At 28.9% G+C, this 14,989-nt stretch overlaps 1 protein-coding gene across 1 annotated transcript; it reads left to right on the top strand.

Moving 5' to 3' along the window:
* Positions 1-11,572: 11,572 nt before the first annotated feature.
* On the top strand, positions 11,573-13,456 carry LOC114184345. Its single transcript, XM_028071655.1, has 3 exons — positions 11,573-12,202; positions 12,304-13,056; positions 13,367-13,456. Exons 1-3 carry the CDS (start codon positions 11,573-11,575, stop codon positions 13,454-13,456), a joined length of 1,473 nt encoding a protein of 490 aa, XP_027927456.1.
* The last annotated feature ends 1,533 nt before the right edge of the window (positions 13,457-14,989 follow it).

Genomic DNA, 14,989 nt, shown 5'->3' with positions numbered 1-14,989 from the left:
CCAAATCCATTTTTTTAGCAAAAGTAGTTTGGATTTTTTTAAAATCCAAATCCAAATATTTGGATCAAGATTTAAATCCAATCCAAATATTTGGATTAAGTTTAAAATCCAGAATCCATTTTTAATAAAAGAAATTTAAATTGAATTTCTTAAAACTTGTGTCATTAAGGCCCGAATGACTCGGATGGGATTGACGACCCGGACAACCCAGACGGGCCCGACGACCCGAACGACCCAAACGGGCCCGATGACCCGAACGGGCTCGACAACCCGAACGGGTCGGACAACCCGAACGGGCCCGAAAACACGAACAGGCTCGACGAGGCGAACGGGCCGAACGACCCGAATGGGCCCAACGACCCGGACGGGCCAGACGACCCGAACGGACCGGTCCAAATAGTCGGGCCCAATCGGGTAGTCAGGCACGTTCGAATCGTGGGGCCCGTTTGGGTCGTCAGGTACGTCAAGGTCATCAGGCCCGTCTGAGTCGTCGGGCCCATCTGGGTCGTAGGGCCTGTCCGGGATGTCGAGCCCGTCTGGGTCGTAGGGCCCGTCCGGGTCATAGGGCTCGTTCATGTCATCGTGCCATCCGGGTCGTAAGGCCCGTGTAGGTCGTCAGGCTCGTCCGGGTCGCCAGGCCCGTTAGGATCGTCCAAGTCGTCAGGTGTGTCCGGATCGTCGGGCCCATTCGGGTCGTCCGGCCCGTTCGTGTTGTAGTGCCCATCCGGGTCGTAAGGCCCGTGTAGGTCGTCGGGCCCGTCCGGGTCGCCAGGTCGTCTGGCCCATCCAGGTCTTCGGGCTCGTTCGGGTTGTCAGGCCTGTTCGGGTTTTTGTGCCTGCCTGACTCTTTCGGGTCTTTGGGCTGCCTGACATGTTTTCGTCATTGGTTCTGCCTGGTTCGTTCGGGTTTTCGGGTCCGCGTGACCCTTTCGAGTCTTCGAGTCTGCCTGACCCGTTTGGGTCTTCAGGCCCGCCTTACCCCGTTCGATTCTTTGAGCCCGCCTTACTCGTTCGGGTCATCAGGCTCGCCTGACCCGTTCGGTTCTTCGGGCCTGCCTGACCCGTTCAGTTCTTCGAGCCCGCTTGACCCATTTGGGTCATCGAGCCCGCTTGTCCTGTTCGGGTCTTCGAGCCCGCTTGGCCCGTTCGGATCTTCGAACCTGCCTAGCCTGTTTGGGTCTTCCGGCCCACCTGGCTCATCAGGTCATTGGGCCTGATCGACTCGTTTGGTTTGTCGGGCCCGCCTATCTCGTTCATATCTTTAGGCCCGCCCAACCTCTTATAGTTGTCGAGCCTGACCGATCCGTATAGGTCGTCGAGCAAGACCCATCCAAGTCTGAATTTAGTATAGTTCATCTCAACCATTAGTCTAACCCAACTAAAAATTTAAATTGAAAATTTGGATTGGATTTTTTGGATTATCCATATTTAAAAATCTTGATTTATAAAATGGATATCCAATCCATAAGATATATAAAATGTAAATTAGATTGGAATCCATATCTATTAAATGGATTTTAAATGGATTAGATTTTTAATAAAATGGATTATAAATGGAGTGGATTGGAGCAAAAGTGGATTGAATCAAGAAAATTAAATTTTTTGCCCACCCCTAAATAGTATAAGGAAAATGTTGGGCACCGATTAAGAAATATTATTTTTATATTAAAAGTTGAAATAATTAAGTACAATAATTAAAATAGTATAAATGTACATAATAAATTTTATAAAAATAAAAATATTAATTTTAAAGTTTTAGACAACTTTCTAATATAAAATAAAGATTTTAAAATTTTGAAAATCTTTACAAAAAACAAAAAATTCAATAAAGTTTCAAAATGATATTTTAATTTTTTTTTAAATTTTTAGATATTTAACGCTACTTTTTTTGTTAGTTTTTCTATTAATATAAACTTCTTATTTTTTTTTGTAAAACTTTTAAGATATTTAACACTTTTTTTTGTTGATTTTTCTGTTAATTTAAACTCTCTTATGTTTAATTATATTTATTTTTTATCAATATTAAAATGTTGTTATTGTATTATTTAATTGGTTTTTAACTTTTATTTTTAACATTAAATAAAATATTAAATACACATGTATAATATTTATGGATATTTTTATCTTTTAAATAAAATAAAATTGCATTAATGATTATTAGATAATATTTTATTTAATATCACACTTATTTATGTACTTTTGTAGGATCTAATGCATATTAATCATCCTTAATCAGTGTTTTCAGGACAATGGTTAACAAGACCCATAATATAATAATATATAGGCTTAAATATGTTTTTGGTCCATTAACTTTCAGTGAATTTTGGAATTAGTCCATTTTGAAACTTTGGACCAATTTAGTCCTTCATCTTTCGGAATACATGAATTTAGTCTTTTTAATCAAATTTTGTTAGGTTTATTTGATGTTTTGTACGCATTGTGCATTGTAGGATTGTATTTGAGTTGTTTATACTGTTTGACACATTTTTGCTTTAATGTTAAGTCAAATACTATTGTGAAACGCACTTGAAATGTCAAATAAACTTAACAAAATTTGATTAAAATGACTAAATTCACGTATTTCAAAAGATGAAGGATTAAATTGTTTCAAAGTTTCAAAATGGATTAATTCCAAAATTCATTAAAAGTTAAATAATCAAAAACATATTTAGTCCTAATATATATTAATACTTAGAATAAACAAATAAAAAATTTATTAAAAATATTAATTTTATAATTTATAAAAGTGAGTGTCTTCAACTTTTCCTGTGATATTTTATTTATAGATTACTTTGAGATTAATTAGGTCACCCTATGTCAACCCTAGAATATACGTGTTGTTAACTCATATTAAATAACTAAATAACACTTTTTAATATGTTAAGATATTTCGATTAATAAATTTACTAAGCGATTATGAATAAATAATTTTTAAAAGAAACTTTTCACGTGGCTTTAGTTATATTTTAATCAATATTTAAGATATTTTTTGAAAAACAAAAGTAGGTATATTAATAGATTATGAAGTGTATATTAGATTGGTCCGTGAATCAATATAATATAGGCTCATGTAATATGTTTCAGATATATTACATTGATTATGAACAAACTGATCTAATATTTTTAATCGAAAAAGTTAAAAAAATACATCTTTGAATATATTACAATGATTATGGTATTAATTTCTTTAATATTTGCATGAATTAAAAAAAAATAACATGTATAATTAGATTGGTTATGATATTAACCTATCTAATATATCACTTAGTGTTATAATTGACATAATATGTACTTTATTTTTTTTAAAAAAATCAATTTAAAATTGCAAGAAACCCAAATAGACAAAAGTGGTCTATAATTCAAACCCGACAATGGATTTTACCAAAATTTGTCCTAAATCATAAAAGACAATACTAATACTAAATAAAAAGTAAAAGAAAAAATACATATGAACTAATTTTTTCGTTGCAAAACTAACTTAAAAGGTTAGCTAAAAGTGACTACGAGTAGAGATGGCAAATAAACTCGTCTCCGTGGGTATTGTTCGAACCCATCTCCGTTTTAATGGAGAATCCCCGCATTGACTGGGTATAGGTATGGGTATGGGGAATCTCCGATTTTTTCGAATGGGTATGGGGATGGGATGAATATATCCCCGCCATAATACTCGTCCCCGCCATATTTCCATCCTCTTTTAAATTATTAAAATATTCACAATTAATTAAGTAACCCTATATATATATATATATATATATATATATATATATATATATATATATATATATATATATATATTCTATTTTTTATTTCTTCTAAATATTTGGTTTGTCATGAAACTCATTCGCATCTCCAATATATTTTTTATCTTATCATAATCTTTATGTAATTATATTAAAATGATGTATGTCAATTAAAAAAAATTTATGTCTAACATTTGAATATTTCTATTATTTTTTAATATTTTTATTTTTTGTATATTTTCCTTTCACATGAGAATGTTTAATATTCTCAATTTAAGTGTTTAATAGGATAAACATTTCATTTACTAGGTAATATAAAAAAAATTATTTACTTATTTTTATTAATTTTTGTTTATTTGAACTCTTTTATTTCGCTACAACAATTTTTGTTATTTCTCAACCATTGAGTATATATATTGATATTTGAAAAGTTTTCTTAGATCTCTAAGATATTTTTCGTCTTATCATACCCTTAATTATACATTTGTTTTTCTTTGTGCAATTCCTTCCAATAGTCTCCAAATTTTTTATAAGACACACATTTGTTAATTTTTTAATATTTTTATTTTTGTGTATTTTCATCATGTAGAATATTATTTAGATAAATTTTATCTAATTATTTTTTATTTTCTAACTCATTACAATCATACTTTAATTTTTTTCACTATAATTGTATAAATAATTTTTATTTACTACAATATAAAAATTTAATGTAATTGCCATGAATATTTTTTTATCACCATCCAACATATATTGGAGTTTAAAAGATACAAGATCTATGATAAAATTTTATTATGTTTATTATTTATTTTTTGCGTCATTTTTTTTATCAACCATTGAGTATATTTGTTGATGTTTGAAATTTTTTTTTAGATCTCTAATATATTTTTTATCTTATCATACCATTAATTATATATTTGTTTTCCTTTGTGTGATTCCTTTCAATAGTCTCCAAATTGTTTATAAGACACACATTTGTTAATTTTTTAATATTTTTATTTTTTGTTTATTTTTATCATACAGAATACTATTTCGATAAATTTTATCTAATTGTTTTTAATTTTCTAACTCATTACAATCATACTTTAATTTTTTCAATATAGTTGTATAAATAATTTTTATTTACTACAATATAAAAATTTAATGTAATTGCTATGAATATTTTTTTACCACCATCCAAAATATATTGTGGTTCAAAAGATACAAGATCTATGTTAAAATTTTATTATAATGTTTATTATTTGTTCTTTGCGTCATTTTGATCAAGTGATGTATTATAACTTTTATTAGTGTGTAAAAATAGATTCATTATAATTTAAAAAATTGAAGTAAACAAACATTTAAAATATATTTTAATTTAAATATTTTTTCCTTTTATATTTTTTAAAAATAATTTTTCCTTTTATATTTTTTTAAAAATATTCTTAAAATTTATTAACTAGGTTTCATTAATGTTTGCAAATTTAATAAATGTTTTGGTTCTCATCAAATTTTATATGGTATTATAATCTAAAATGTAAACAATTATAATTTATTTCAAAGCATTTGATATGAAGAAACAATCATACTTTTAATATTGAATATTTAATAATATTATGTTTCCTTTACCGTAATTTTTTATAAAAATTAATTAAAATTAATATTAAAGTAGTAAGAAAACTAGTATGGGTATGGGTACGAGATTACACCCGTTACCCGGTGGAAATGGAGATGAGACAAAAGTTTGATACCCGTTGGATTTGGGTATGTGGATGAGGATGAATTTTTTTTTACGGAAATATGTGTGGGATAGTGAAACCCGTCCCTGTCCTGCCCTATTGCCATCCCTAACTTCGAGTCCAAAAATACTAGTTTTATACTTTGTAACATTAGTTTGCTTAATAACACTTAGTTAGTTCATTGTATTATGAATATAGTCTTTATAGCAATAAATTATTCAAAATCTACAAATACATTAATCGAGTTTTATTTTAATTGAAACTCGTTAAGGATACAAAGGAAAACACCCTTAATTCAAGAGAGTGAATAGGTGTTGCACTTAAAAAAGACAGGTGATGATGAATTTTAATTGCATTAATTTTTTATTAGATTTAAGTTTTACTTGAACTTAATCCATTTATCAAAAATGACGAGTAAAATAATTTAGAAAAAATAACAATCCATCCGTTTTTACATATTTGTTCAATAATCTATCGATTTTATTGTATCACGATCAGATTTGAATCGAAAGTATTACATAAAATCACAAAATTTTACAATTTTACAAGATAAATTTTATTTTTTACTAAAATGTTTATTATTAAAAACAAAAGAGTAGTGAGGAGAACAATAACTCGATGAGTATAGTATTTATACTACAAGGAAAAATAGCAAGAAATCGCAATTTATTAGAGTTGTGGTGATGAATCTAGATTGGAATGACATAAATGGACGCAGATAGCACTAGATGGAGGTTAAGAATGAGCATGAATTAGATTTTGAAAGATCCGATCTAGAGTCAAATTTAAGATTTTAGATTCAAATTTATTTTTTATACAAAACTAGTTTAAACTTTTTTAAAATTTAGATCAAATATTGAGATCAAGTTGTAAATCTAATCCAAAATCAAATTCGAAATTCAATCCATTTTCAATAAAACTTAATTCTTTTATAAATATAGTTTTAATTTTAAATCTACATTTTAAAAATAAAATAATTATTTCATCTAATACTTAATACATAAAAAATTTAAATAATTTATAAAATTATAAAATTATAAAATATAATATATTAATATTAATGATTAAAAAAATATATTATATAAATTCTTAACATTAAAAAAACTAAAATCATATAATATCCATATAAATCCTATAAACCAAATTCAAGCTAAAACAAAATCAGAAGCAAATTTAAGTTCTTCACGAAAAAAAACAGTTCACTTAATAAGAATTCTAATTCAAATTTTAAATCCACATCCAAAAGTTATAAATCCAAATTATTTTTTTATAAAATAATCTAAATTGAAATTCTACATCCATATCTTTTAATAAAAATTAATTTTTATTAAAAATTTAAACAATATATATAATATTATAAAAATATACTATCATAATTTAAAAATGTCAAAGACTAAATATAATATATTATATAAATTCTTAATATATATATATCACTGCATAGTTATAGTCGCAAAAGAGGAAAAGCTTCCGTTTGTTTAACTAATGGAATTTACATGAATCCAAATTGCACTATTTTAATATTACGTGCCCATTCATTTCGAAAACAAGAACAGAAAGCAAAGCTGCCTGACAATTAAGATTGAAATTTGAATTTTCCAACTTTTAAAATCCATAGAAATAAAATGGAAATCCTATCTGAAAAATAGATTAAAATGTATATCAAACCAGAAAATAGATTTAAAGGAATAGATTTTTAATGAAAAACAGATATAAGGGAATTAATTTTTAATGAATCAAAACAGAACAAAAAATTAGGGCAGTTTGATAAAACCATATTTTTTTCTCACCCTAGTGGAGGTAATTAATGTGGTTTGAATAAAATCACCGCTTCACCCCAACATTTAATTAAGAAATTTATCATGTTTTAAATTTTATCAACTAAATATGTAAGTATTTTTAAGTCATATCAAGTTGAGTAAAAACTTTTAATGGGATGAATTAAAATTATTAAATGTTTCATTATTTTATTATTAAAATTTGATTTACAAGCGTTAATTATTTAAATTTTTTTAATAATTAATTTATATAATTTGTCCTGTCTCTAAATTTTCTTAGAATATATTTTGTTTAATTTTCTTTCGATTACAAATAAAAATTACCATTTTACATTGATATTTTTGATATGAAATACAAGAAAAACATTTGCTAAAAAAATTTAACATCAAAAGAAAATTGAAAAATTATTTTAAGGATAGAAAATCAACAAATATGTCCGAAACAACTTGACATGTTTTTTTATAAAGAACAGAACTATTTGTCTTAGGAATGGAATATAAAATAAAATCTATTTGAGGAGTTGAAAGTAAAAAAAGAAATGAATCGCAAATAAGAACATCAAAAAAATTTCAGAAATTAGAATATATGTAAAAGTTAACTGTATTTGTTTATTTGTGAAGTCATGCAGAAATAAATGACGACTTGACTTGAGGTCAACCGGGAGACCAAAATTTATGGCAGCCACCGAGAAAATCCGTAGCCAATCCATGTTAGGCTTATTTGCTTCTCCACTTCCTAATATATGTTTATTAAAAAGTAAAATCATAATTGTTTATAATGTTGTTAAATTCTTTAGTCATTTCACTATGTGGAAGGTCTAAACTTAACAAAAGCGTGTTTGATATTGGCATCTGCCGTAACAAATGGTTCAAACTTTTAGTCACCCATCCAAATCGCCATCAACAAATAAAAGTATTTAATTAAAATATTAATTTTCTAAGTTATAAAGTGGGTGTTTTTAACTTTACCGGTGCCAAACATCACCCTCCTATTCATAGCTTATTTTTAGATTAATTACGGTAAACATTAGTTTACACCCACGTTAATTTAAGTCTGGATTTCTTTTAAATCTTTATTTTGAAAATAAAAAATTTTCGGATCAATAATCTTATGATTTTGTTCAGTAGAAAAAGTTATGTAAAGTCGTTTAACTTTATATTATGTTATATCTTGTATAGAGTGGGAGAAAATATATGAATAAAATAAAGGTATAACTATTTATTTGATCTCCCAATTTTTTTTAGTTTGTTCAATTTAGTTTCTGAATTTTTGATACTATAATTGTGAGAATTCTTAACACTCATAATATTTCATACTGTAATTATATGATTCCTAATAGTCCATATTATTACAATATCACTTTTAAAATTTTATAAGTTCGCATCCCAATTAAGTCTTCATCAAACTATCAAAATCAAGATGTGGACTTAAACGATTTCTACTATAGGCCACTCTTAATTATACACGTTGTTATTTCATATTAAATAACTAAATAACATTTTTTTAATATGTTAATATATTTCAATTATTAAATTTACGAAGCAATTATGAATAAAGTACTTGTAAAAAAAACTTCTCACGTGGTTCTAGTTTTATTTCAATCAATATTTAAGATATTTTTTGGACAAATTTATTTATACACATTTTTTAAGTGAGAAAAATAAGAAGAAAAAAGTTAAAATTATTTATTTATTTATTTATAAAAGTGTTTACAAGAACCAGTAAAATGCACTATACAATGACATAATATTAAGGAGCAAAAATTGAATCTTACAAAATCGTCGGACCTTCAAGATGGATACTCCTGTAGTATTCGGCTAGGATATGTCATCATAGTGTAGGTGGATTGGACATTTTGAGGGTTACTTGCGAAAAAGGTTCCGAAGATCCAGTCAAGAAAAGCTCTCTCAAGTCAAGTAACAAATTGGTGGATTAATGATTTTTGTGCCTTTAAGTGTTGAGATCCACATGTATTTATAGAGTTAATAATTATGGTTGACCCTATTTTATGGGCTAGACCTTTCTTTACTGTGTTGGGCCACCGTTTGGGTTGTATGGGCCTGGTCCAAGCCCAAAAACAAAGTTTGTGAGTTGACGTCAGAAGTTTGCCTATTATCTAAGTTTGAAGTGAGCGGCCCATACTCATGTGTTGTTTGAAGCATGCGACTATAGCCGCTATGTATGCATTGTGTTTTTATGTATTTAGCCAATATCTCTATTTTGTGCTATTATATGTTGGGTCGGGTGGATAACAAAACCAGCCCTATCCGCCTAGTATAGTACATAAGTCATGATTGATGCTACTTTCTTTTAAAATAATCTAAATAGGGATTGCACATTATTATCGAAGAAAATGTTATAAAGAATATGTCGTAGGTAAAATTGTTTGGTTGGCATGTCTCTCCATAAAACAATGACACACTACAAAAATAATTAATTTTATTTGGATTTTATTAGTAAAGGTTATAATAACCTCATTAAAAATCAAACATAAAAGAGGTTTCAAAAACCCCGTGTAATTATCAAAGGGTTTTCAAGAAACTCAAGTAAAGTTTATCACAACAATACAAATGAGTTTTACATCCAACTTCTTGCTCCACCACCATGAGAAGACTTGTCACTGCTTTGCATTCCCCACTTGTGCAAGACGTAGAGGAATGAGAGTGAAACGTACCTAAGCTCAACAATGAAGAATGGAAAAGACAAGCTCTTCTTTCGGGGAACAAAACCTGTTCTTTCAAAGCCTTAATGTTTACATTTTAGGGCAAAGTGATGAATCTCTTCAAAAGGGGTAGAGGATACATTATACACGTCATTACAAAACAAATGACATGTGCTCTGTGCAATATCACAGCTCATCACACCAAACACCATTTCATAGTACATAATATTAATGACCTATTTGCTACACATTTAAAAAAAAAAAAAAACTGGATTGGAACAACTTAAAATCTTTGACGACCCAATTGAAGTTTTGAAACAAAAACGGAGAAATTATGAGGGTTTCAACCTTAAAATTAATATATTCTTGGATATAATAGAAATACAAATTGCATTTGTGTTTATTTTTGAAAAACCAATTGGTACTTGCGCATATTAAAATAATTATAAGAGATATTCAGTTAAAAAATTATGTATTAAATACCATATTTTAAAAATAATAAAATATAATTAATATTGAATTAAAAACTTTGACCATGGTTAAAAAACCCATTATTTTTACGTAAAACACATGGTAATAATATAGTTTCTCCTCGCCTTTATAGCACCCACATGGCAGCAATCGCATTCATATATACCTTTTTCAAAGTTCGTATTCAACGGAGAAATCAAACAGCACATGTCAACATTTTTTCTCATTAGTGAAGTCCTCACTCACCATTCATTTCCAACTTATAAAACATCATCACCATTTTACTGTAAATAATATATAATGTGCCAACAACAAATAACAATTTACTTAAAATTAATCCTCCACACTTACAATATTTTCGGAAATTCCAAATGACAAAATGTTTATAATAATCTCTAGTGAAAGGCCTTAATTAACGTAGTTACAATAAATTATTACACACGAAAAAAGAGAGGCACATATTCTTCAGCATGCCTATGTTTTCTTCCTTAAATAACTGTGTAGTAGAGAAATCAAGTATTACGAGACAAAATGATGTTTTGATTAATATAATTTTTCTTTTGGTAATAAAAAATAATTGAGGAATGTCTTACAAGAATGAATTTAGAGGATTAGCCAAAATATACTCTAGAACTAAAAATCCAGAAATAATGCAATAATGGGAAAAGATGATGAGTTTTGCATTTTCCCACTCGCCCCTTTTGGAACAATGCAATAATAATTAACCTAAACAAAATGAGAGAGTATTATATTATGTCATTCCGACATGCATCTCATTGAAAACCCAAGAGATTATTAAACAGATTCTGTGTTCCTTGTCGACTCTGCATATTCTACCACTCTCTCTCTGTAACTCTTCCATTTCCTTTCCATGGAAGCACTCCCTCTATTAATGAAATGGTTTTAATGTTAGGAAGCGAAAAGGCCATGGACAAAGTTAAAAATATATTGACCGCCTGATTCGACCAATCCTTGCATAGTAATAATTCTCTTGGCTTCCTTCTTTTCTTTCAATCTCTTACAATTAATAAACATTTCCACACAAAATACTACCTCATTACAGTCAAAGTGTCTTTAGGTCTTCAATATAAATACTTAATATGCTTAGAAAACCCGATGAAAATAAAAATAGATACTTTCAAGCAATCTGCATAAAAGGTTGTATCCTCTTAGGTAATCGATATTTGATTTTTTCGGCTATAATGGCTGCGGTTGGAACTGAGCAACCTCTTACCTTGAAGCTTATGGTAATCAAAGGGAAAAAAAAAGTTGTCATTGCAGAGGCAGGGAAGGAGTTTGTGGATATTCTGTTTAGCTTCTTAACATTACCTTTAGGAACCATTGCAAGACTTGTGCGTGAGGAGTCATTGGTGCAGCCACCTGAAGTTGCATTACTGAGCACGCTCTATCAAAGCGTACAGAATCTTGACGATGGGTATCTTTGTACTGATACGTGTAGAGAAATGCTGCTGCGTCCCAGAAACTCAATGGAAGCTTATTGCAGGAGTTTGAAGATAAACATTGACGACACAGAACCAACGGAGTATTTTGTATGTAAAAACCTTGTCAATTGTCCAGAAAAGAGCCCAGTCTTTATAAGCAGCTTCAAAAATAAAAAATGCCGATGTGGCGCCTTGCTGGGAAAACCTATTTCTGCTGAAACCTCTTGTGTCTTTGATGGTTTTATCAAGAGTAATGTCCGTTTCATGATCACGGACGATCTGAAAGTTATCCCAAACTCATTGGATGAAATGGTTAATGTGCTAAAGGGCAGTGGAATAAAAACCATGTCCTCTGTGAACGTAATGTCGGTACATATAACAAAGAATCAGGTTTGTTTAAATTTTCATATCATATTACTTTATAAAGATTGTTTATTGAACAACCGTTTAAGGTTGCTATGATTATATGTATCGAGTTTACCTTTTTACAGGTAGTGGATCTGTTGAAATGTTGTTTGTGCTCAAAAACAGTTTTGACAGATTTGTTCTTAGAAAAACTTCCCAATGAGAGATTACTCAAAAAGAAAAGAATCGCTCCCTCCGATTTTAAAGCAAAAGGTAGTGGTAAAATCACAGTGAAGATAATGCAGAGAAAATCTAATGGGAAGATAGTGTTTACCGAAGGAAAAGAAGATTTTGCAGACTTTCTTTCTAGTTTGTTGACTATTCCTTTAGGAGGAATGGCACATTTGATGGAAGGGTGTTGTTGTGTTGGGAGTGTTGACGAATTGTACAAGAGTGTTGTTGATCTGAATGAAGATTATTTTATCTCAAAGGGAGTAAAGTACAACTTTGTTCATCCTGTACTTGCCCCACAATTCAAATTGGGTAATTTGCTTCCTTTAAGGTGTAACTATGTCCCCAATTATTTTTGTTACATTAAGTGCTACGATCTTCATGGACACAGATATGGTAGTAGAAGCATTGCTTCTTGTTATTTAACCTCCATAAATAAGACAGTCAACTCCTCCTTAGAAAGTTGTGTTCCTTTGAAGTTTGTGGATCCCATGTCTGATACAAGTAACAATGGTAAAGGATATCTTAAAGGACCGACAACGTATATGGTAACGGATGATTTGGTCGTGACGCCGTCGTCCTCCATTTCTGTTATGTCTTTGCTGACAAGTATGAGTATTTCAGTTGATGACTTAGAGGAGAAAGTGGTTAGCATTGGCACGGAGGAGGTAATTAAGAGCACAAACATATAAATATTATGCTTTGTATATAATCTAGCTAGTCCTAACCAATTCATAGTTTAGTTTCTACCTGTAATGCTTTTCATCTGATCCATGAAATGTTACTCTCATATATCTCTGAACTTCTCACTTTTTTAATTTTATATTTTACATATGATATATTTTTAACTTTTTTTTATATAATGCATTATTAAATTTGTTATTTTGTCTGATACACCGTGTTAAAATTATGTTTTAATATTTTGATTGGGTTTTAAGCTTTTGACAAAGCTATTGTAAGCGTATGGTGTTGTTGCAGGGTGTGCGAATACTACAAGCGTCTTTGAGTTCTACATCAGCCCTAACATTGGGTCTCAGCCACTTAACCAAGGAGAAGGAGGAGAAGTGAGTTATGAATAGTATTCTCCAGAGCTTAAAGATACATTTTCGAAGCAAAAGCTTTTTGTGACGTATATTTACTTGTAGTCCATTTATTTTCTGTTTTTGTTTTATTGTATTTTCCGTAGTTCTATTTCTGAATTTTAAAATGTTCTGCTGCTGAACAATTAGTTTGCAGTCTTGCAGCAATTTCGGTGCTTTATTATTTGATCTTTTAATTTTTGTTGGTAATTTGGATAATATTTTAAAATTAATTTAGTGATAATGATATCTTAATTTATTTATTCATTTTTAACATTTTATTTCAATTACTATTAAATTATCTATTTTAATTTTTTTAATGACATGATGTGATGATCTAATAATAATTAAAATAATAAATTAAAGTATTATTATTTTTTATAATTATATATATATATAAAATATATATATATATATATATATATATATATATATATATATATATATATATGCCAATTTTGTGATCTGAAAATCTTCTTTGAGCAGCTATAGGCAGAGAAAAAAAAAACATTTCTTATATTACATATATGCCAATTTGTTGGCCTTAACACACTCAAGTCACAACACGAGGAATTTTTCTTTTTGTTACAAAATTTTGTGTTTCAAAAAATTAAAAATAATGAGATATTCTTTTTATATTGTTTTAAAGCAAGTGTCAAATTAAAAGATTAGATTGTACAAATATTTCAAAGTGTCTGAATATTATTGAAAGAAAATAAGTGGTTACAATTATGTTACATTTGTTATAATCCTTTATTTTATGGGGGCCTTTTTGCACTCTTTGACAAAAATTAATCCAAGTACAAAATTTAGATTGGAAATCAAGATTGCAGAAATACTCTTGTTAAATGGAGGTAATTTTTCCTCTCAACTTTATTCAGATAATGGTTCACTTGTTTTTCCTTCTAGTAAATAAGTAAGATTGGGTGAATCTCTTTAATTTTAGTTGATGTATCCAATTGAGATTTGTCCAAATTAGAAGTTATGTTCAAAATAAAGTTTATCTAGAAGGTTTCATTACTAAGTATTATAAGGCCAAATAGAAAAAAGGAAGAAATTATAAGAGTAGTGATTTATATAGTGTAGATTTTTCTCATTATTTTTCAAGTAATAATGTATGGTAACAGTTTTTTTTTATCCATTTTCTCATTTTTAAATTTTACTTTAAATCATTGCATATAGATTTTAAGATTCAAGACTTTAAGGGAAAAAAAAAATGAATCAAGGTAAAAAAACAAAATCATAATTTTAGTGAGATAGAATCATGAAGATGATGTATCATTTTTATTTCTCTCGTGGTACAAATAATGTTAGAAAGAGATTTTCAGTTTACCTGATAAATGGATAAATGATTATAAATTTCATCCTAGGAAGAGAAGAGACATGCTTAACACACCTTAAAATTCTAGTGTAACTTTAATTTCTGACTCTAAATTGTGCATGTTTTGAGGGGGGGAAAAAAATCCTGATTTTCACTTATTATAGACAATCAATGACATAATTAACTTGAACTATCATCGTT

This window comes from Vigna unguiculata, chromosome 5 (assembly GCF_004118075.2).
Source record: "Vigna unguiculata cultivar IT97K-499-35 chromosome 5, ASM411807v1, whole genome shotgun sequence".
Classification (NCBI taxonomy): Eukaryota; Viridiplantae; Streptophyta; class Magnoliopsida; order Fabales; family Fabaceae; genus Vigna; species Vigna unguiculata.
Note: the sequence above shows the minus strand (reverse complement) of the source record. Positions and strands in the feature narration are given on the sequence as shown.